The sequence below is a fragment of the Mya arenaria genome, chromosome 17 (assembly GCF_026914265.1).
Source record: "Mya arenaria isolate MELC-2E11 chromosome 17, ASM2691426v1".
Lineage (NCBI taxonomy): Eukaryota > Metazoa > Mollusca > Bivalvia > Myida > Myidae > Mya > Mya arenaria.
The window spans coordinates 26,891,585-26,915,825 of NC_069138.1; the positions used below are offsets into that span (position 1 = coordinate 26,891,585).

General features: G+C 36.5%; 3 protein-coding genes across 14 annotated transcripts in view; 2 read left to right on the top strand and 1 right to left on the bottom strand.

Moving 5' to 3' along the window:
• LOC128224020 (sushi domain-containing protein 2-like) overlaps positions 1-3,227 on the top strand; it is a 60,769-nt gene extending 57,542 nt beyond the window's left edge. The window contains exon 19 of the mRNA XM_052933615.1: positions 550-3,227. Coding sequence (XP_052789575.1) covers positions 550-631 — 82 coding nt within the window. The 3' untranslated portion in view covers positions 632-3,227. The remainder of the gene's footprint in view (positions 1-549) is intronic.
• Positions 3,228-5,280: 2,053 nt separating this feature from the next.
• LOC128223325 (hornerin-like) lies at positions 5,281-6,381 on the top strand. The gene has a single exon (XM_052932603.1). The coding sequence runs from the start codon at positions 5,281-5,283 to the stop codon at positions 6,379-6,381; it is 1,101 nt and encodes a 366-aa protein (XP_052788563.1).
• A 5,058-nt stretch (positions 6,382-11,439) lies between these two features.
• LOC128222840 (ras-specific guanine nucleotide-releasing factor RalGPS2-like) overlaps positions 11,440-24,241 on the bottom strand; it is a 71,575-nt gene continuing 58,773 nt past the window's right edge. For 9 of the 12 annotated variants that reach the window (XM_052931988.1, XM_052931978.1, XM_052931981.1 and 6 more), the window contains 9 exons: positions 22,598-22,786; positions 21,533-21,586; positions 19,442-19,608; positions 18,984-19,053; positions 17,878-17,986; positions 17,232-17,324; positions 16,688-16,793; positions 16,213-16,304; positions 11,440-15,959 (listed from right to left, as the gene is read on the bottom strand). In XM_052931988.1, coding sequence (XP_052787948.1) covers positions 15,927-15,959; positions 16,213-16,304; positions 16,688-16,793; positions 17,232-17,324; positions 17,878-17,986; positions 18,984-19,053; positions 19,442-19,608; positions 21,533-21,586; positions 22,598-22,786 — 913 coding nt within the window. In that variant the 3' untranslated portion in view covers positions 11,440-15,926. The remainder of the gene's footprint in view (positions 15,960-16,212; positions 16,305-16,687; positions 16,794-17,231; positions 17,325-17,877; positions 17,987-18,983; positions 19,054-19,441; positions 19,609-21,532; positions 21,587-22,597; positions 22,787-24,241) is intronic. The other 3 variants (XM_052931979.1, XM_052931980.1, XM_052931982.1) reach the window with 3 other exon arrangements.

Genomic DNA, 24,241 nt, shown 5'->3' on the forward strand with positions numbered 1-24,241 from the left:
AAGTTATGCCTCTGTTACAGGATTGTCATACATGTACACGTGAATTGAATGACCAAAAACGACCCTACTGATATATAAAAAATTATGGCTATAAAAAGCCTCATCAGTGCCAAAAATTGAACTATAGGTACATTAACGGAAACGCGCCTATGGAATTTTTATTGGTTTGAGTCTGTGAAAGCTGTTTGCAACCTCTGTACCATCACCATGTAAATACTCTTTTGGAAAGCATTTTCATAAAAAAAATAAAAAATAAACACAGCTGATAATTGTCAATCCTGAAAAATAGACGAGGGTCTGTTTGAGCGTAAGGGATTCATGCCAAAAGCAGACTTAAGGGCTTGGACCCCTTTTGAAATTGTTTCCAGACTCATTTTTAAGTTTATCTGAAAGATCTTTCTGTTGTTTTCGACGCAAATTTTAAAGCTATAATCAATATTTTCAACTGTACAATAGTCTGAAGTAAATAGCGCTCTAGGATTATAACTCCTGAATTTTAGAACGCCTGGTAAGGTTATGTTCTAAAATGTCTTTGGCCGTTTTTTCCAGGCTCCAAACACTGTTCAACGATGGACGGTACGCACTGCCACGACCGAAGTATGTCAGCCCTCAGGTGTACGATTTCTTCTAGCCCCCGCGATAAATGGAGTGTGAAATAAATAATTAAGATGGACAATTTTCCCTATGACTCTGACCATCTTTTAACAATGCCATTAAGTGGTCAGGTCCATTTGTGAACATCTGAGCTCTACAAACGACAGAGGCTATGTGAAATCATGGCCACAGACAATCAGTTTGCTTTTTGACTGTCGATGAAACAGAGCATAACCGGAATTGTGGATCCGAAACAAGTCCTCCGATAGAAACACATGCAGCAGCAGCAACGAGAACAACAATTGCTATCATCCTGCTGTATAAACAACACTCATATTGAGCCGTTTCGCATATGAATGCACGAAAAGTCGTGCATAACGATACTGTACCAAGCGGCGCTGAATGCATCACTGTACCAACCAGCCTGGGTAACTGTGTGAAATAAACTGACGGACTCGATGGCGTGTATGTGTTTCACTAATGTGCAAAATTGTGTATAACATATATACAAAACCACTTTGTATTACACCAGTGTAAAAATCAGAGTATTACACCAATGTACAAAAACTGTGTATTACACCAATGTAAAAATCGGTATGAATTACACCAAATTAAACACATGTGTGTATTACACTAATGTACATAAACTATATGTATTACACCAATGCAAACAACTTGTGGTATTACAACAGTGTACAAACATGTGTATTACACCAATTAAAACAACTGTGTATTACACCAATGCACACAACTGTGTATTACACCAATATACACAACTGTGTTTTACACCAATGTACAAAACTGTGTATTACACCAATACACACAACTGTGTATGACACCAATACACACAACTGTGTATGACACCAATGTACAAAAATTAGTGTTCTAAACAAATGTAAAAAGAACAACTTGTGTATTACACCAATGTTCAAACCAAACCGTGCATTTAAAAAAAACTGTATTTTACACCAAATTGAATGTTGAATGTGCAAAACACTGCACTAAGTGCTATTCGTCATGTATAATGTTCGTGTGTAGAAACGAGGACGATATAATCATTGCCTTATTTGTGATACTTTGAAAATAATCTACGCCAATGAAGGTGTGATGTGCCAAATATTGATTTTACTAGTTCTTAGTTAGCATTTGTGTTATATTGACAATGTCTTTGAACACGAGTATATAATATATCTTAATACTTTGATGAAAATTGTTATGTGTTTAAAAATGACATGAAACTGTTGTAAAACAGTATATGTGTGCACATGTATTCATGTATTTTTATCAGGAATTTTAATTGAGAAATTTAAATGAATAATGTTTTAGCTTACCAATGATAATGTTACTATAGTGCGTTCCCTTGAATACAGAATTCCTTTCCATTTTGTCTATGTCATTTAAGTCGACAGCGCAATGCAAGTCAACAGTCTAATACAGAAGAAAGACTACCCTTAGTTAAGGGTGACCTTTTTTACAAGAGATAAGCTACCATTAGTTGACTGCTGACTTTACTAACAACATATTTGGCTACCGTTAGTTGAGATTGAAAAGCCTTTTAACTATGAGTTCTGGAATATGTTTGTTAATTTTATGTTTAAGGTTTAAGCGTCATGTTTTTGTTTCAGTCCTTTACGATTGTTTTCTGCTTGTTTGTTTTTTTAAGATTGCAGCTTCATACTGATATATAGTCAAAACTCGCTATGGCGAAGTCGTTGTGTCCTCGGGAAACACTTCGAGATAACGGAAATTCGATATAACCAAGATACAGAGCATGTCTAACTTAATCCAAAATATTAAAGGAAAGTTCGATATAAACGGAAATCGAGGTAACAGAGTTCGACATAGCGAGTTTCGACTGTACATATTTGTAGTTACCAGAAACGTGGTAATATATTTCAAAAAATGCTGGGAGCGTTTTATATAATGTATGTTTATGTCATATATGTGCGAATTGAAGGACTAACGTTGAGGAGTATTATGGAAGTGCAGATCATAGGTGCTTATAGAAACAAAGGTGCCATTAGAAATCTAAGTCATTCACAGCACTGTCTTGACCATAACCGACCTACCATACACATTTCTACGCAGTTGTGGTCTATTTTCGTAACATGTTTTTAAAATTTGCATTATTGTCCTCAGCTATGTTTTGGAAGGTCATATTGCTCTATTATTTCAATGACAAATTACCAATTACGAAAATGTGTGCTACTTTATATATTATTAGGTAATTGACATTTAGAATGCACGGTGACTTTGCAATGAAAAATCAAGCTGTTAATAATTAATATTAATCGAACACTAAATAGAACCCAAAACACACATAATGTTCGTTTCAATAAACAAATAGTCGAAAAAATCGATCTTTTTCACGTTATGATAAGGCACATACAATTATGTTCTACTTTATGTATTTAATTAATGAAACTCACTGTAAATATATCATTTCGTTAACGATGATGTCTTAGATGTAAATATTGTTTTATGTTCATTTTTCATTTTATAATTGTTACAGATTCGTTTTTATATTTGCCATCATCGTCATCATTATCATCATCATAATGATTGTTATTATTTATTTTATGACTTGTAAAATTTGAAACAGACACAATAAGGAATAAAACGGCAGAACCTCATATTCTTGTTTTGTTTTGTAGAATCTACAGGACTATTTAAAGATGCACTATTACTCCCAAATAAAATTTAACACATTTAATACAATTGTTTTTATACATGTGTATATCAAAAAGGATGAACAAATGTCGAAAACAATGGTTCTTATGAAGGATACCGAGTTTAATTTGAAAGAAATGTGCAGAAAACACGGTATTTCTTCCTTATAAGATGATAGTAGACTGCAGTCAATATTTTAGCATTCACCAATCATTTGATATTTTTGCGCTTTCTGCTATGAAATACACGGTTATAATATTGTTACCAGTAATTGATATTTTCCATAATGCATTATTCAGTAAGTAGTTAAAGGTGTATCACTCAAAATTTATGTTTGCTGTAAATGTGTTTTATCGATTTTGAATAAGAGAGTCACTTTAAAACAAACGGCTGCCTCCAAGTGGATGGGACACATGTTTTAGTATAAGATAACATTCATATTAAATTGTTTCTAAGCTCGTCTGTTTTCGGAATAAGAAAGGTCAGGCCCCAATACTTAAGTCAAATCTCAATCTCAATCTCGACTAATTTTACCACATAACATCAAAAGATATTATGTTTTTACACAACCCACTGAGTTGTACTCAATTACCTTTTTTTGCTGCAGAATATCTTGAAAATCTTATAAAATGGGTTTCACAAACAGTTTGGTTTTGTCTATTGTAAAAACTACCGTGTTCCGTTAGGGCCATCGTGTGTTCGCCCTTACGTGCAGACGCGAAGAGACGGATGCGAAGACACGAACGGACGAATGGACGATTGCTAAGAAACGAAGTCGAAAATACGAAAGTGCGAAAGAGAAAAGGGTAAGGTTCGCTCCTTCGTTCCTTCGCTTAGTACTTTCGGGTCTTCGCCTTCACTCCTTTGCTTCTTCGCCTTCACTCCTTTGCTTCTTCGCCTTCGTACTATCCTACTTTCGCTCCATCGCCCCATTCGTCTTTCCTATACGCAAGCGCTTAATAATTATTAAAAAAACAAATTGACTAATCATGTTTTGCTACGAAAACAGTGCATTATTAATGCAAAGGAAACATATCGTTTTACAGTGGTACCAAGTATTTGTCCGAATTGTCTTTCTTGTGCACGGCGATCCATAATATGCTTCACGATTACCCGTCCCTTGTCCGCATGAGTTAAATTCAATTCCACTGGGATTCTACATATTTTATAGAACATACATCGATACACGAATATAATTGTGTGCATTTCCTTGATACCGATTGCAATCCTGTGCAATGACTTGTGCCTCTTTGGGTCATTGCAAGTTTTAATAATCCCAAGCCAAAACATTGATTTAGAGCTACATCTCAGATGAAAGTATTTCAGCTGATTTCTCTGCCCACGCTCATTGATAAAAGCACGAGGATTTCTTGCTGCGAATTGAAACATTAATAGCGTCAGCCATGTTAAATAATCGTAAAACGGAAGGCGAATGGGGCGAATGTACGAAGGCGAAGGAGCGACGACACAACTGCGAAGACAGGTACGTACGAAAGTATGAACACGCGCGTCACTACGAAAGTACGCAGGCGAAGGCGATGACGCGTCAGTACGATAGTATGCAGGCGAAGGCGAAGACGCGTCAGTATGAAAGTATGCATGCGAAGAAGTGAATGCGAAGACGCGTCTATACGAAAGTACGCAGGCGAAGAAGTGAAGGCGAAGACGCGTCAGTACGAAAGTACGCAGGCGAAGGCGAAGATGCGTCAGTACGAAAGTACGCAAGCGAAGGAGCGAAGGCGAAGACGCGTCAGTGCGAAAGTACGCAGGCGAAGGCTCGAAAGCGAAGACGCGTCAGTACGAAAGTACGCAGGCGAAGGAGCAAAGGCAAAGACGCGTCAGTGCGAAAATACGCAATCAATGGAGCGAAGGGACGAGGCGAAGGAGCCAACCGTCGCGTCTAGGTCTTAGTGTTGGTGCGTCTTCCCATTTCTCCTTTCTTACATTTCTTCTTCGATGTCCTCCCTTCGATCATTCGCGTGATGGCGTGACTTTATTTCTATTTGCAATCGCTGAATGTTATGGACCAAAAGACTCAAACTGGTACCTACCATAATACAGCTTTACATAGAGGAACAGGGCAGTGGACTGGTTCCCTACCGTGACACTGGCGAACAGGGCAGTGGACTGGCTCCCTACCGTGACACTGGCGAACAGGGCAGTGGACTGGCTCCCTACCGTGACACTGGCGAACAGGGCAGTGGACTGGCTCCCTACCGTGACACTGGCGAACAGGGCAGTGGACTGGCTCCCTACCGTGACACTGGCGAACAGGGCAGTGGACTGGCTCCCTACCGTGACACTGGCGAACAGGGCAGTGGACTGGCTCCCTACCGTGACACTGGCGAACAGGGCAGTGGACTGGCTCCCTACCGTGACACTGGCGAACAGGGCAGTGGACTGGCTCCCTACCGTGACACTGGCGAACAGGGCAGTGGACTGGCTCCCTACCGTGACACTGGCGAACAGGGCAGTGGACTGGATCCCTACCGTGACACTGGCGAACAGGGCAGTGGACTGGATCCCTACCGTGACATAGAGGAACAGGGCAGTGGACTGGATCCCTACCGTGACATAGAGGAACAGGGCAGTGGACTGGTTCCCTACCGTGACACTGGCGAACAGGGCAGTGGACTGGTTCCCTACCGTGACACTGGCGAACAGGGCAGTGGACTGGTTCCCTACCGTGACACTGGCGAACAGGGCAGTGGACTGGTTCCCTACCGTGACACTGGCGAACAGGGCAGTGGACTGGATCCCTACCGTGACACTGGCGAACAGGGCAGTGGACTGGATCCCTACCGTGACACTGGCGAACAGGGCAGTGGACTGGATCCCTACCGTGACACTGGCGAACAGGGCAGTGGACTGGCTCCCTACCGTGACACTGGCGAACAGGGCAGTGGACTGGCTCCCTACCGTGACACTGGCGAACAGGGCAGTGGACTGGCTCCCTACCGTGACACTGGCCAACAGGGCAGTGGACTGGCTCCCTACCGTGACACTGGCGAACAGGGCAGTGGACTGGATCCCTACCGTGACACTGGCGAACAGGGCAGTGGACTGGATCCCTACCGTGACACTGGCGAACGGAGCAGTGGTTCTTTTATTAATTAACACCATACCTGTACATAAACAAAGATTTTCGCACTAAACACATGCCTTATATGGTAAACACAATTTAAATTTTACGAAGTGAACATTACCAAAAATAGTTACGATTTTTTTAACGGACGGTCGAGCAGAGCTGCATATACCGTCTCGGCTCGGCAAAGGAGAAGGGGGTTGAATATCGCAGTGTATTCCGCGGCATACTTTTCAATGCACCCTGTTGTCACAGTTGGACAAAACTTAACAAGGCATTCAAACGCTTCGGGCGTATGTTTATTATTGTAGACGCCACCGGAAAATCCAGATGTGAGTTTGTGTAGCATAGTGCACAAACAATGTTACCCTTGTTTCTATAGGCTTTAAACACATGTAATTTGACGATGACAGTATGCAGATTAAATGGATTTGTGCCGCAACTGGTTCTGTATTAAGATGCTTAGACGACCACGAGTTACCGGGTTATACATTGTATGTATAAATGTGTTTGTTTTTAAAACACACGAAGCGTGTCGCTCAGATCTTTTATGTTGTTCACAAAGTAACAACATCAAAATGGTTAACGTTAAAGAAAAAAGATAATGCAGACCGATCAAACTAAACTTTCCATTGGCTCATTATCCCCCTTTGACTAAAGCACAAACACTAGCTGTGAACTCTTTCACTGGTATTTTAGTGTCCAGTATAAGCTATGCCTGTATTATAACACGTGTGCAGCAGCACGATAAAATTCAGGAGTGAGAAGTCGTACCAACACAGAGCTGTGCCACTACGATTTTTCGCCAAATTAGGAGTAGTCGTCCCATGTATTGCACCTGTCAATTGTAACCACGCCCCCCCACCCCACCCCACCCCCAGGTCCGGCGAATAGCGGGGACTTTGACATTCGGTCCAGCCAACCCCGGCTAAAATCCCCGCCCTGCAGGGACGAACAGATGATAATATCCCCGCCAAATGCCCCCGCACCCCAGGGACCCTAAGTTAGGCCCATTCCCCGCTATATTTAAAGCAAAGAAATAACCACCGTTTTCACCCGGCTCTGCGGGGCCATCTGAAAGGTAAAAACACGGCCCATTTCCCCGGCTATTCCTGGTATACCCCCGGACCTGGGGGGCCGTGGTTACAATTGACTGGTGCATATAATGTTTGTTTTTTACTTTACATGATCTATATTTTTAAACCATAGTATCAAGTAATAATGTAAGGGACGACTTCTCCAAATATGGCACGACTTCGCAGTGGTAGGACTTCGTCTTGGTACGACTTCGTCCTCGTAGTGATAGGACTTCGTATTTGTAGTGGTACGACTTCGTTTTCGCAGTGATATGACTTCGTTTTCTAGTGGTACGACTTCGTTTTTGTAGCGGTACGACTTCGTCTTCGTAGTGATAGGACTTTTTCTTTCTAGTGGTACGACTTCGTCTTCCTAGTGTTACGACTTCGTATTCGTAGTGTTCACAGACATACTTTGTGGCCAAGAAAGGATGCGATTTTGCTGCATGAGTTTTGAAAAAAACGCAATGTGACGAAACCAGGTGTTCAATGATTGACTGAAGAACTTCAGCCTTCGTTGTGAGATTCAGTTTCAACTGGTTTTCATGAGGAGCAGTGACATAGGTATTGAGCCCAGGGGGGCTCAATGCAATCCCATTAAAGTCCTCCATTAACGCTTCTTACATACATGTACCAAGTTTGGACACAATTTTGGCAACCTTACTACAGTAATTCAGTTAATCATTTTTAAATAACAGTGACATTGACCCTATAGGCCCAAACCTAATCCCAACACTACAAAAATGACCTTGCAATGGTGTTGATGAATTGAAGTAGTATGCCAAAAATGACCTTGCAATGGTGTTGATGAATTGAAGTAGTATGCCAAAAATGACCTTGCAATGGTGTTGATGAATTGAAGTAGTATGCCAAAAATGACCTTGCAATGGTGTTGATGAATTGAAGTAGTATGCCAAAAAATGCCCATGCAATGGTGATGATGATGGTTGGAAGAAGTACGCCTACCAAAGAGATTAAATGAAGTACAGAAAGGAAGCCTGAATACCAAAAAAACATGCCTCATACTATAACTAACAAGACGAATGTTGATGCTGATGCTAGGCATCAAAGACGCGGCTGAATGGGTTTTATTGAATATAATACGTGAAAAATATCGATAACCAATTGGCTCAATAAAGTCATGTGACAATATATATATACAATTGTTAACATTCCGAATAAACACGGACATAGCCGAACTATGACGGTTTAATAAACTTTCTAGATCGTAGTTACTCGGTCGTCTCCGGCATGCGTAAATTATTTAGACTGGTACCTTGCATTATCACCGATAAAATTATTGGTGTCGGGTCGATTCGGCCGAGATATCATTCGGCCTGATCCTTTTCGGCCTACTTTTATTCATTAATGTTTCTTTTAAATCGTGTGAATTACGCTTTGAACTTTCAATTTATATCAGTTAAATTTAAATTGTGTTAATTTCGTTATTGCGACTTATATTTGTTAGTAAAATCGTATGAATTAAGTTTTGTACTTCCATTTTATATCACTTAAATTTAAAATAATCAATTAATGTCGTGTTAAGGCACTTATATTTGTTATTAAATGCATAATTTAAACTATTATTTACAATATGCCCGTAAATTCTCACATACTTATTTACTACCACAGCGTGTATATAAATCGTTTTCACAGATAGTAAATTTCTAAAATAACGAACTCGTATGAACGGCGACCAGTCAATACAAAAACACAGAGAATAACTTTTTTTTAAATTCCTGTTTTAAACATTAGGCTTATTCGTTTTATATGACGTTTCGGAAGTTTTACACGCATCAAAACGGTTATTGACGACAAATTTTAAGTAAAGTTGAATAAGAGTTGATATCATTAACAAATCTTTTTTTCATAACTAAAATTTATCCGTATACACTTCCCCATTGACAATTGCAAACAGACTCCCTATATCCCTATAGACGCGGCCTCCAGGCCGCGCGTCTAATGATAAACAAGTATTCTGCACTAAGCTTTCAGTCCAGTGGTATAGTTTTCAGCACCGCAGGAGGCAGAGTCTACTTACAGCATGGAGGATGCATTTATTTTAAAATTTTAGTCATGTATATACATAGCTCTAAACTTAAAAATACTAAAAACATTTTGTTATGGTATTCAGTGGCATTAGTTTTAAAAACCTAGGCTGCATTTTTATAATGAACATATGATGATCATCGATGCTGCAAAGGTGCCGTGATACATTTTTGCGGTAAAAAGTTATCTTGACCTTCAACAGAATGGATCCCGGAAAAATCCAATGCGAGCTCTCCACATGTTCTTTATATACACCGAGTGTGTTGTCCATATGAAACTGTAGCAGATCGCTGGAAACGAAATTTCTATATTAAGTAACGGTGACCTTGACCTTTGACAAAACGGACCCAAAAGTAATCCCAAGCGAGCTCTTCACTGGTTCTTACTTTAAACAAAGTTTGATGTCCATATGATGAAAAAAACGAAATTTCTATATTTAGTAAGGGTGACCTTGACCTTTGACTGGGCCGATCTAAAGCAAGCCCAATAAGCTCTCGACAAGTTCTGACAATACACCCAGTTTGGTGTTCATATGATAAACTAAACTCAAGTTAATCGCTGGAACCTAAATTCTATATTTAGTTCTGTGACCTTGACCTTTTGATGAAACGGACCCAAAAGCAAACCCAAGCGAGATCTCCACATGTTCTTACTTTAAACCAAATTTTGTGTCTATATGACGAATGAAACTAGTTATTTGCTGGAAACCCCTAGTTTAACAAAAGCCCACCCGCCCGCTCACCCAACAACACACACCATTCTTATAACCCAGTTTTCTTTGAAAACATGTTAATAAAACAAAACCAAGTCAACAATTGAGTTTTGTTTACTTATCCTACTTACTCATTGTCTTTATTCCTGATCATGAGCAGAGGTGCGTATCAGAGTGGGGCCATCATGTTAATTATCTATACTTCCCAAAATGTCAATATATCTCCTAAGGAGTTTAAAGAATCATGTAACGATGTAGCATACGTGGTCTACTCCATACTGTATAAGGTCATACAAAGGCGGATCCTAGATTTGACGTTAGGAAAGTATTTATGGCATGTAACCCATCAGGGTATAAACAAGAGAAAGTTACAGCCCGGACACAACAACCTATACTCTATGTCCTTATATGCAGCATTCCATTGTGAATAAACACTAAGTGTGACCTTGACCTTAGAGGTAGGGAATTGGGTCTTGCACGCACCACGTCGTCTTGGTATGTATAACACATGTGGCAAGTTATTTTAAAATCTGTCCATACAAGGGAAAGTAACAGCCTGGACACGACAACCTGGACACGACAACCTATACTCTATATATTTATATGCAGCGTTCCATTGTGAATAAACACTGAGTGTGACCTTGACCTTAGAGGTAGGGAATTGGGTCTTGCACACGACACGTCGTCTTGGTATGTCGAACACATGTGGCAAGTTATTTTAAAATCTGTTCATACAAGGGAAAGTTACAGCCTGGACACGACAACCTATACTCTATGTATTTGTATGCAGCGTTCCATTGTGAATAAACACCAAGTGTGACCTTGACCTTAGAGGTCAGGACACAGGTCTTGCACATGACACGTCGTCTTGGTATGTCGAAAACGTGGCAAGTTATTTTAAAATCTGTCCATACAAGAGAAACTTACAGCCCGAACACGAGTTATTGAGCCGGACACACGAACGGACGGACAGACAGTGCGATTTTAATATGCCCACCTTAGGGGGCATAAAAATATAGGCTCAGAAACATGGTATGGGGTTTGGGACAGGGATTGAAAACTTTAGGCTCTTAAAATGGTATAGGGTTTTTGGAACCTCTTGCTAATCTTGGCTAATATTACACTTATATAGGATATTCTTGCGAATTATATACATTTTTGTTCTACCATGTTGACATGAACAGTTTATTTGGGACAATTTTCCCCCTCCAGGCCAAATCAGCCATGAAACTAAAAACAACAAATAAAACAACTGAAGGTTTTATGTTTTATTCTTCATTGTTTATAAAGCATGGCAAAAGATTGGCTTCTTCTTTTGCCACAGGGAAATATTTCTTAGTGTATAACTTTACACAGTTACATATAAAATAATACAAATTACAAACATGGAAAATGTTAATATTATACACAGCCTACAAACAGATTATGCTATTCAGCAAAAGGAAGACGGTCATGTTCTAATCCTCAATAGTTACTGTATGTTATATTTCGCCATACAAATAATAAATCATCACCTATTATATGCTTTTTTTGGCGAAACTGGGTTATTGACATATGATTCCAGTTCAAATCTTTTTCAAATGGGGGCTCCAAATTTTTTTATCATTATCCCTTGATATACTTTTTTTTATATTTTTTTATAAAGGTTTTTATATTAAGGCAAGTTTACAGATAAAGCATCTGATGAGGTCATTTATCCATATTTACACATTCAAATTTGTTTAGTTTTAAACAAAGCAGATGCATTTAATAGCATGTCAATATCAGAATATCTTTGGAGAAACAATATCATATCATCCCATTTTTTAAAGCAAACTGATAAATAAACTAAGTATGAAATGAATATGTCATGGAAATCATTGCTTTTTCATTCTTTGGATGAGAATGAACAAACAAATGATCTTCATCAATTTTCTTATTTTCTTCCTTTTTACTTGAAAATAGAACAAGGGTGACGCTGAACAAACACAAACACTCTCCTGCTTTGTTTAGTTGAAAAAGGGACATAACTCAAAAATTACACAAAATAGAGTTATGGGCCTTGCTGAACAAATTATTATTGTATCTTAGAACTTATGTACCAAATTCCATTTGAATACCTTTAACAGTTTAACAGTAGATAAGGTCAAGGTTATGATTAAACATCTTTTCTTCAAAAACAGATAAGCTAAAAATTAGCATTGGCACAATGACATGTTAAAAAAAAATCAATAATTCTTTAGTAGATAAGATTTCAGAAAAAGGTTTCATTCAAGTACTTTAACACAAGAGGCTGAGTATAACAATTTAACATAGGTTTTTCAGGAATGCAATAACAAATACATCAACAGTGACCAGACTTAACTCAAAATAGAACAGAACAGAACATGTGTTAGAAACAGAACATGTGTAACACTAACAAAACATTAACAAATATTGAAAAACTAATGTCAGTTTTTGAAAAATAAATAAAAAAAAGTTCAAAATATCTGTATTATTTGGATTTAAATTTTCAGCTGAAAGATTATATAGAAACTGTTTCACAAAGACTTTCGTTTCATTTATGAGGAAACAGAAAACAAATATTACCGGTATACAGAATGGAAATAAATATGCTACCCTGTTAAAGTATGATACAACTTAGCGACAGTTAACGTTAAACTTTGCTATATTTTGCATTGTTACAGTCAACGCTGAAAGTATCAGTCAGAGGCAGGATCTGTTACGTATAATAAGGCAAAAAAAATACTTGTAAGGCATTATTTTAGAAAAATATTATCATCTTTGGGGAATGGTGTAAAAGTATCCTTCAGTATAAAGCTTTTACTCTCCATATTACCAGTAAAAATTTATTTATTCTTATATATTTATTCTTTTTAACCAACAGACTATAAAAAAATGGTAGGGTCAGCTACTGTTTCGTAGGTCGGGTAACCCATACCGGAGGCATTTTTTCGGCCTTTATAATATATAAGTATATTATAAATATCTATTTCCGTATTTTTTCACCACCTCTGACTGACATTGTCACCTATGGTTACATTACACGTATATCATGGTTTCTATTACCAGTTTACACTAATCAAAATATGCATAATTAAGTTATTAACTATAAATGCCATGTAAAGTATTATATATCAGAACCTTACTTTGGTCTGCAAATTATTATGCTTTTCAAGTAAACAATAAAAATGAAATTTAAAGCATTTAAGATAATTATAATATCTTTTTCATTTATTTTAATCATAATATAATAACCCATTCAGGCCAGTTTCACAACATTTTTTTTGTAATGAAAGCACAATATTCCTAGTACCTGCATTAATTCAGTGATACTATCAAACTTGTTAATAAAATAAAATAATAATCTCAGGCATGAATTGCATCCTTATTTCGAACCTCAGCTCAAATTACAGGCTCTCCAACAGTGAAACATTGAAAAAAAGGAATAACATAGTGGCAATATCTTAGGAGAAAGTAGGATTTGTTTTTCCACATAAAGTAGTAGTTTTCCTTAGAAAGTAGGAGAAAAAGGAAAGTAGTTTTTCCTCAGAAAGTATGATATTTTTTCCTCAAAAAGAAGGGAGTTTTTCCTCAGAAAGTAGGAGTTTATCAACTATCATGCAGTGTTTTGATATACTAATATGTCGCTCAGGCGAAAATTAATTAAAGAATGAAGATTAAAACTGATATATAAATCAGCATTTTTCACAAAAAGTAGGAATAAAAGGAAGTTTTAACAACAAGTAGGAAAAAGTTGCAATAATAGTTTTAACAAGGAAAAGGAAAAAGAAGAAAAAATAAAAAGGTTTTCCAAGAAGTAGGAAATGTATGAATAATAGAAAGTACAATACAAAGTAGGAAAATATAGGAGGCTTTAAAAAGTAAGTAAAAAAGAAAGTGAGCTGAAGAGCCTGAAATCATAACAGAGCTTTTCCTTTTTTAAAGATACATTAGGAATGTTTGCATATCATTGCATTTCTAGTATCGGAAACATAGCTATATAAATACCAAACAATAGCCAATAAAAAGCCCTGTATGCTTTAAATGTTGAAGTTACAACTTAACTTAGATTCTTAATGCAATTTCAAACCAACACTAAAATTCTCTGGGAAACTGACCAAAATAAGCACAAGTTTACAATAGTTTACAAAAGAGGACAGCCAAAAGGTTATACAGGGTAAGTGCTTACTTACTTAATCTTACTTCAACAGTTTTCAAACAAGAACAATGAACAAGTGGCGAGGGTAAAGATTCAAATTGTTAATATAATTGATCTTACTTAGATCCTTTAAAAAAAATAAGTAAACAAGTCATGAAGTCAAACAGGTAATAAATGTTAACTAACTTAATCCTATTAAGACCTTTTTCGAACAGAAAAAATGAATAAGCAATAAGGGAAAAAATGTTGTAAGTGCTTACTTACTTAATACTTAATCTTACTTAGATTCTTTTCAAACAAAAACAATGAACTACCTGTAGTTTAGATGGCAAAAATGTTATAAGTGCTTACTTACTTATAACTTGATCTTACTTAGACCCTTTTCAAACAAAATTAATGAACTAGTCATGATGACAAAAAGGTAATAAGTGCTTACTTAATACTCAATCTTACTTTTCTTTCCTGACCCATTTTCAAACAAAATACAATGAGTAAGCCATGAGGGCATAAAGCTTCTAAGTGTGTATTTACTTAATTTCACTTAAGTCTGATTCCCCTTCCACCCTCAATTATAGCTACATTTATATAACAGCTTTAAGCCTTTAACACATGATGGATGTATTGCACAATGAGAGGAAGTTTTCTGTAACAGACACATACTAAGGCAAGAAGAGAGAGCACCGAGTACCAAGTACTCCTGATGCTGTCACAGAATACTCTCAATATAGAACAGTGATTAGTCCAGCACTAAATCAAGATAATTAACTCACAAAACAACATCTGAACACCACATAATTGCACTAACTTCACTTTGTTTCATCCAAAATCTCTTTGTCAAATAATTCCGACAACAGAGCACATAATGTAAACATTTTCTTCCATTTGGGAAGTTCAAGATGAGTGTCCTTCCTTCTCTCTATTACATCTAAGAACAATATATTTACTGGCCGTTCTCATCAAATCTTCTTCAACAATGTCCAATCCGTCTTTGGTCACAAAATTTAGCACATTCACTATTTCAGATATCTAAGACATTCCCTTTAAAATCAAAGCATTTTTAACTGTGGACTGATCTATAAACATCCATTGTCATGATTTAAACAAACAAAATCACTAAAAATTAGAAGCATTTTTATGATTATTTATAACACAAATCCTTTTGTCAGCCCTTTTCTTTGAAAAAAAAGCAGAAAAAGGACTAAACTAGGCAAACACTGTATTTTCATAGTGTATCTGTCACATGACCAATAATGTCCAATCAGAAGGTTGGAAATTCACGCTTGACTTGTACTATCCAACCATGATGTTGGCAGATCATGTGACTCGAAATATCCAATCAGAAACTGCCTCTGCAATAATCTCATGACCAGAAGTAGCCAATCACAATATAGATATATCATGTGACTTGAAACATTCCAACACAATTTGACTCTGCATTAATCTCATGACCAAAAGTAGCCAATCAGAATTCAGACAGGTCATGTGACCTTTGTCATGGGGAATGATTCATCCATGTGGGAAGCTGGTCACAGGAACTGGAATCCGAAATGGATGGCTTGACAATTGGTATATCACAGTAATGAATTATCGTTCCATTCTTCAGTCGAATGACATCAAGTTACTAGGCTGTGTCTGAAAACAAAATAAACAAATTTACATATGTACAGAAGGCATCTCATCATGATTTCTTAATTCCCACAGTGTTAATTATTGTATCAATTTGGACAAAATGAATAAAAGCCTTTATTCAAATGGTAGAAATTAGCGACTATGTATGGTTTATATTTTTTACCTAAAAGCATTAAAATCTGATTTTCTTTTTTTCTCCACAAAATAGACAAGCTAAAAAAGTTAACAGAATTGATTGATATTCTGCAATGCTTACCCTCGACTGGAACTTTTTTGAGGCCTCACTGAGGTGTCGACACCAGACTAGGGCTTGGGCTTGTGACCCCGCACGAAACTTGTAAACATTGCCTGCAACACAAGATTATAAATGCATCAACTATATAATGTATAAGCACTTTTAAAACATTGAAAAGCCAGATAAAACAGTATATTTTATTGTTGAATTCATTACTTATAATCTCTTTTCCTGTTTCAGACTTTTTATCTTTATGTATAAAACTTAAAACTTTATCAGCTGGAGTTTTACCTCACATACTCATGTTTTATCAAATAAGCCTGAAGCAAGCAATACATCTGTAAGAATTGGCCACATTAACCTAAAATGTAAAATATTCCAGCATCTTAAGATATTGCTTTGCCTACCTTTAAATGTTAAACTTCAAATTCTAGTCAAATAAAAAAATTCAAAACAAGAGTCAGTGAAACAAGATCAAAGGGAGGTAAGTTGTTACCTCTGACTGGGTCTGTGAGCTGGAATGCATCTGGCTGGAGTGGGTTATCTCCCATGACCACCATCCAACCAACCACCGACGTCATCTTACTGGGGTTTGTCTTAAACTGGAAACGGAAAAAGGGTCATTTGTAATGTAAAGGTAGGAAATTTATTGACAGTGTATAATAATGTTGTAGCAAACATAACAGGTGTACGACATTTAAAGATTCCTGTCGGTAACAATATTGGTGCTGTGTAACTTACATGTTCACAGGTACAATAGGGTGGTGATTTATATTTATTAAGTCAACTAGTGTGCTATTCCGTGTAGGTCATATGGGAAATGATTTTGCATTATTTAAATGATGAAGGGGAATCAAAACTTAATCCTTTACATTATTTCAAAATTGAATCCTTTATATAATATATTTTGTTTCCCACATAACACTTAACAGCGCTATTCAGAAATAGTTTACCAAAATGACTGTAATAACAATTTTCAAACATTGCAAGAATGTGCTTTTTTGACTAAAGACATAAGTTGAGATGGATTATGTACATACCGAATTCCGGTCGACCCCCCGCAGATTTTTAGCGGGAAAGTACAGTAAGTTGGTTCCCCACAATGCCACCCAGTAGCGGGACCATGCTGCTACCTGAAATATCACGAGGTAAAAGGTGAATGATGTAATTATTTTGATTACATGTTGTATAGGAGTTGTATGATACTTTGTGCGGATGCCGGAGGTTAGCAATCAACATTATAGATATAGAAGGCTTTGGGACTTCCCAGCATAAGCCCCTTAAATTGTAAAGCTTATATTGAACAAAAGCATGAAAAAACATTTGTGGTGTTTTCTTTACTTGAATACAGCATGCTTTTTAGTGTTAAAAAAGGCCATTTGACCAACTTTTACTAAAAAACAAAAGCAGCGTATTTAGAAGAAATACTTGGATCTGAGCATATGAATATTTTAAACAATTAGTCTGCTTAAAATACTAGAGGCCTTAGGCTTGCAAAATTTCTGCCTCACCTAAGGGTCAGTGCAAAAGACCAAATAGGGCTCTGTTCAGACCATAATTGTTTCATAATATAGAAGTGTCTTAGTGGCATATGCACTTGGCTATTACACGGGCCGAAAAAAAAGAATGAGCTTCATGACTGGTTCAACAATGTTATAAATATTCATCATATTTTGTGGAACATACCGTTGGTTTTCTTCCCTCCTTGAGCACAGTTTTGCGACGCAGGCAGCCCTGACACGTGAAACTCTGCTGGTAATCCTTACCGCTGTCCTCCGACAAATGCAGACTACAACTGAAATACAGGGACACGTGTTGATTTATGTGAATATGTGTATCTTCATAGCTTCATATGTGATATTAAGAACTCAACTTTGAAGTTAGTGAATGAGGGATTATAAGCCTTAAATAAAAGAAAAATCCCTCATCCATTTCAAAGCCATTTTCATTAATTGTAGTCAATTTTTTAGTGAACAGACATCAGATAAGTTTTCTTTTTAATCAAGCAGCTTTTCTTTTTTTTGCACTTAGCACCTGCTCATTTTCTCCAACATGTTAACATAACCCACTCTTAACAGCTACAACTTGTATCATGCAATTTTATCTTTTGCATCATTAATCTTTTGCTTCATTAATCTTTTGCTCCATTAAGTTATGATGTATGACAGAATGGTTAAAATAGCATTGTAATAACTTTTTTCATAATCATTGTAATATCTTTAAACTTAATCTAATATTGTATAATCAAAAATTTCTGTCAAATATTAAGTGAAGAAACTCCAGTTAATGTGAAATTTGTTATAGCAAATTCAAATAAAAAGACTAAATTAATCAGTCAAAAACTAATTTTGAAATATTTCTATTTTACCAAAAAAAATAGTTATAAGTTACATTTCATGAAAAAAGAAGAAGTATATTCCCTTAAATTTCCCAGGTGTTTATATGTTAACCTACAAAATGGTTAGGGCTATTCCATTTAAACATGTAACCCCCCGGGGGGAAGGCACTTTTGAATTATACCTCCCCCTACAGAAGCAAATTAACCCTTCTAGGGTCCAAATTAACAGGAAAAAAACACCCACTTATATACTATGAAAATAATTGCCGTTCCCCCGGGGATTTTATGTTTTACTGGAATAGCCCTTAACACATCATGAGTTTATTATGTGATGCACTGTCAGTTTAAAATGGGGGTCCCTATCTTTACTTTTCCTTTAAAGACATGGGTTATCTGTATCAGGGAACTATCATGACATTTGAGCATGTATCTATTCGATGTAAGATGTACATACTTTTCTCCAATTGTCCAGAAGCTTTCCTGCTCCGCGGAGCTAGTCTCAGACATCTCCTCACTCTCCACACCTGTAACATAGCAGAAAATCTATGCTACAACAAAGAACATAGACTTTTTCTCAAGTGATTTGTCATTTGCTGACAAGTAATTTAAGTGGCATTTTGGATAAAGGACTGTCATATTAAATATAAATGGTTGATTATGCTCTTTTAGTAGTATACTTAATAGTATACCTTTATCAGAAAAACACACCATGTTGTACGCAAACATCATTTTGGAAACAGCATTGTTTAACTGTGTCCCAGCTCTGCGGTTGTAGAACTTTTATCATGACGTGAGAACAAGCTAGAAGTTCAAAACAGTAACATCATATTGATATTTTCACTGTTAAAAACATAGGATTCACACTGTGATTCCCATAGGACACTATTATTATAATATGGTCTATCAACCTACCTTTACATAACGATCCATCACTGGATGCACACGGTGACTCCTCCAGCACGCTATCATCCAAAAGATGTCGAACGCCGTTCAGGTACGGGGCTGTCGTCTTTGGCGGGAGGGAATGGGTACGTTCTACGCTCCCGCTCGTGCAGCTCAGAAAGCTGGGGCAAGAAAAACTACAATGTAGAAAATGAGAGAGAGGCGTTACACAAAGCTGGGGTGTACACATGCTGGCAAGCGATTTAATATATAGGTGTGCAAAGATATATATTTTGTAATGCATATAATAGTAAAATTTGGTATTAAAATAATAGAAACATAACAGGGGTGTCATTAGAACAACAATTATTGATTATTTTGCTAGTTGATATTTTTCGCTTTGTGTTTTTTTATATAGCAAAATCAGACAAGTTTAAAGAAAATTGGCCAAAACTAATCTTGAAACTTCTCAAGCATTACAGGTTTTAGTCACCTAATTTCATTTATTCAATTGACTTACAATTTCATTTATTCAATTGACTTACACTTAATATATTCTAGACTACATAAGAAAAAATGTACTAATTCATGAATATCATTAAAATAACTTCCTGTAAAAGTGAGAAAACTAAGACAATTTATATGCAAAAATAGTGAACTAAGCTTGATCCTCGGGGCAAGGAGCTTAAGTTTGTTCAAGAAAAAGGGACCAGGTTTTGTAGACTCTTTTTTCTTTACTTTTTCTTAGCATTACCAAAATCTTATGTTAATCAATGCAACGATGTAGTTTGGAAAAAGGTAAAAAAAATCAATATAAATAGCGGCAAGTAGTCTATTAAGAATAATGTTAAATATCAAAGCAAGAATGTTAATATCTATAAATAATAAACAGATAATACAAGCACTATTAGATAATAAAATCTCTCCATTTGTTTCAAAAGATAATAAAATCTCTCTGATTGTTTTAATATATTTGTTTTTTTATTGCCATCTATATCTTTCTGTGTGCATGTCATTATTAATATTCTTAAATATGTGTTTCACCTGGACACTTTGTTTCTATGTCATATGTGTTCAAAGTGATGCTTTGTGCTCCCACAGTTTTGCTCAGAACCCATGGTCGAAAAAAAAAAGAGTCCCGGGAGATGAACTCTGATTTGCAAAGAAGATTTTTAAACAGATTTGGAAATGAATCACTGCACGATTATGTATTACAACTGAAATGATGTATTATAATTCCATAATGATTAAGTATGCCACATCTGTTACAATTCCCAACATGACTCACACTAGAACATTCATTATCTTTACTCAGGCAGTCCTGTGAACAATGTCCCATAATACAGTCATATTAAGCAATCCAATTTAGCGATCTGATAACCTTTTATGACACAGAGCTCATGCAAAATATGAATAATTCCTATGATCATGGCAAGCACGTGGCCAACGGATCCAATATATACAATCTTTGGATTATGATTTGTATTATTCCATTTTTTTAATTCAAGCTGTTATGATGCTAAAATGGTGTCCAACTGCGAAATTCAAACAAATAAAATTTTATTTGACTCAAACTCAGTTATTTTTTTTAAAGGTGATATGTAAATTTCATATAAACTGCTATCTACATTTAATGAAATACCGATAATAAATCTTTGTTTTGTATTACTTTATAAAAAAAGTTAATTGCATTAATTAAGAGCCAAACAAAAAAGAATATATGCACACACAGTCAATCAGTACAGACACCGTATTTGACCTCTTAACTGCCCCAGATGTTATGATTATAAAAAGCAATTTGTAAACATTCAATAAAAATATGTTGATTAATATTAACTATATACACAGGGTTCTCACTATCTTTAGGCTAAATTGCCCCAAAACAAATGTCAACTACCAGTTTCCTTATGTTTTGATAATATATTTTTAACAATGGTAAATTCTAACTGGCTAAAACCAATTTCAACCATCAATTTTGGCTGCCAGCTGGTTGAAAACCCTGTATATTTACAATCACAAGCGCCTTAATGAGGTCAAATACAGTTGCAAGTGTATGCTAGAGTGGCCAGCCAGAGAGCAGTGATATCAGTCAGTCAGACAGACAGATGGATGGTCACTCACCAGCCTGGACACTGGAGGTCCATGTGACGTAACTGGTGGCAGTAACAACGCCAGCTATACAACACCAACAGCAACATTAAACCTTAATGCTTGAACATTTCTGACTTTGTTGAATACTAAACGTTGCCAACCAATAATTTAGAGCACGAAAATTATCAAATAACACGTCTTTGCAAAATAAACCACCATACAAGTCTCAGACTTCATAAAAGAATTCTAGCCTTTATCAGAATACATGACTTTGTATTTTTTCTTCTTTGTATACAGAAAATTTTGTATGATTTTTACTTAACCCATTCAAATTTTACCAGACATGGCTAGTGGGACTGATAGGTTCTGCAAACTCTGTAGTCTGGAACTACTTTATTAAAAAAAATCTTAAGATGCATAGAATTACCTATGTTTTGATATCTTTTTTCCAACTACTAATTTGCCCTAGTTAAAAAAGAACAGTTACAAGAAGGGAAGCAATGGCTGCATTTTTCAAAAAATCATCTCAATATGTCATGCCAAGCAAAGTAAGACAAAATCTGCTTGAAAGCCATGCAGTTGTCCAACTAACGACAACTGATTGAGTGTATTATGTAACAACAAAAGAAACCATATTCAAAATTTTGAAAATCACAATGCAAAACAACACTCTATCATAACATTAAGAGTTGCATCAGAGGAAATTTAGCTCAAAGACAACTTTTGGCAAAAAAAAATCATGCACACATTATTAACAGATCAATTTAGTTCAGCAGTGATTTTTTTATCAAAGGTTCTGAATGAAGGCCTAAATTCCTGTGAAATATTGACACATATTCATTAATCAAGAGGGTTGGAGAGCCAACACCAAAGCTCATCTGCTATGCCTAAAGAGGAGCATAATTTAACATTTAGCCAAGCACTATACCTTCCTATATAAATAATGCAAGAATTGTCTTTGTCAAGATATGTATTAACTTTTGCCAATACTTCAATTTGTTTTCCTTGAAATACAGACCAGTTAACAAAACCTTCATTGAAAATTTCAACATTGGAAAACATTTAATCCAAGATAGAAATAATGTTTCCACTCACTTCGCACTGAGACTCTTAGACTTCCGATGTCCTCCGCTCTGGTGGGCTCGTGAATATACTGCGGGCCCGGGTGTCAGAGCGTTAATGATCCTGGGCTCATTTGTCGGGGAGGGTGGACATTTACTGATGTCCTCGCGTGATGTGGACACACTCTGGATTGTCTGTGGGGGCTCCAGTTTTAATGACAACCTGTAATAGTAAGTAATGTAATGACCATGCAGTGAGAATCAATCTTTCAAAATTAACTCTCATCCAAATGTAAACAAGAGGCACATCAGTGCCTGTGCTCCACTGGCCAAAAGGTTCAAGCAAAGACCACCTAACGAACATTTTCGTCAAGTTTCATAGAAATACAATCATCAATTTTTGAGGAGAAGTTATTTAAAAATTTTTTTTACTTTAATAGCTCTGGCTGCCATGTTGTGCAGTGGACCAAAATGATTTGGGCAATTTGAGTAAAGGAGCACCAAACAAACATTTCTGTCAAGTTTTATCGAAAAAAGGTCATCGGTTTCGACGACAAGTCGTATAAAGTTTTTTTTTTATTTTTTAGCTCTGGCAGCCATGGTGTGCAGTGGACTGGAACCATTTAACAAATTTTGGTTAATGACCACCCAAGGAACATTTCTGTCAAGTTTCATCAAAATCTGATCATCGGTTTCTGAGGAGAAGTGGTGTAAAGGTTTTTCCTATTTTTAGCTCTGGCTGCCATGTTGTGCAGCAGACCAGAACTGTTTGGGCTATTTTGGTTAAGGACTACCCAAGTAACATTTCTGTCAAGTTTCATTGCAATACGATCATCGGTTTCTGAGGAGAAGTCGTTTAAAGGTTTTTCTATTTTTACCTCTGGGGGCCATCTTGTGCAGTGGACCGAAACCATTGAAGCAAATTTGATAAAGGACCATCCAAGGAACATTTCTGTTAAGTTTCATCAAAATCTGATCATCGGTTTCTGAGAAGATGTTCTTTAAAGGTTTTTCTATTTTTTTGCCCTGGCAGCCATGTTGTGCAGCGGACCGGAACCATTTGAGCAATTTTGGTTAAGGACCACCCAAGGAACAATTCTGCCAAGTTTCATCAAAATCTGCCTATCCGTTTCAGAGGAGATGTCGTTTAAAGATTTTGCTATTTTTAGCTGTGGCGGCCATATTGTGCAATGGACCAGAACCATTTGAGCAATTTTAATAAAGGACCACCCAAGGAACATTACTGTCAAGTTTCATCAAAATCTGCCGAACCGTTTCAGAGGAGATGTCGTTTAAAGATTTTGCTATTTTTAGCTCTGGCGGCCATATTGTGCAATGGACCAGAACCATTTGAGCAATTTTGGTAAAGGACCACCAAAGGAACATTCCTGTGAAGTTTTGTCAAAATCCGCTTATCAGTTTCAGAGGAGATGTCGTTTAAAGTAAAAGTTTACGCACGCACGCACGCACGCACGCACTCACGACGGACAATCTGTGACGACATAAGCTCCATGGCCTTCGGCCAGTGGAGCTAAAAATCGGCAAAATTTATTTTCTGATAGAAAATTCTTTAAAGCCTGGCTTGTATGTACTTTTTACATTTAACATAGTATTATAAATGTTTAAGTTTGAAAATATGAGGATACCATGAAAATGTTCCCCATGTTGGGATAAACCC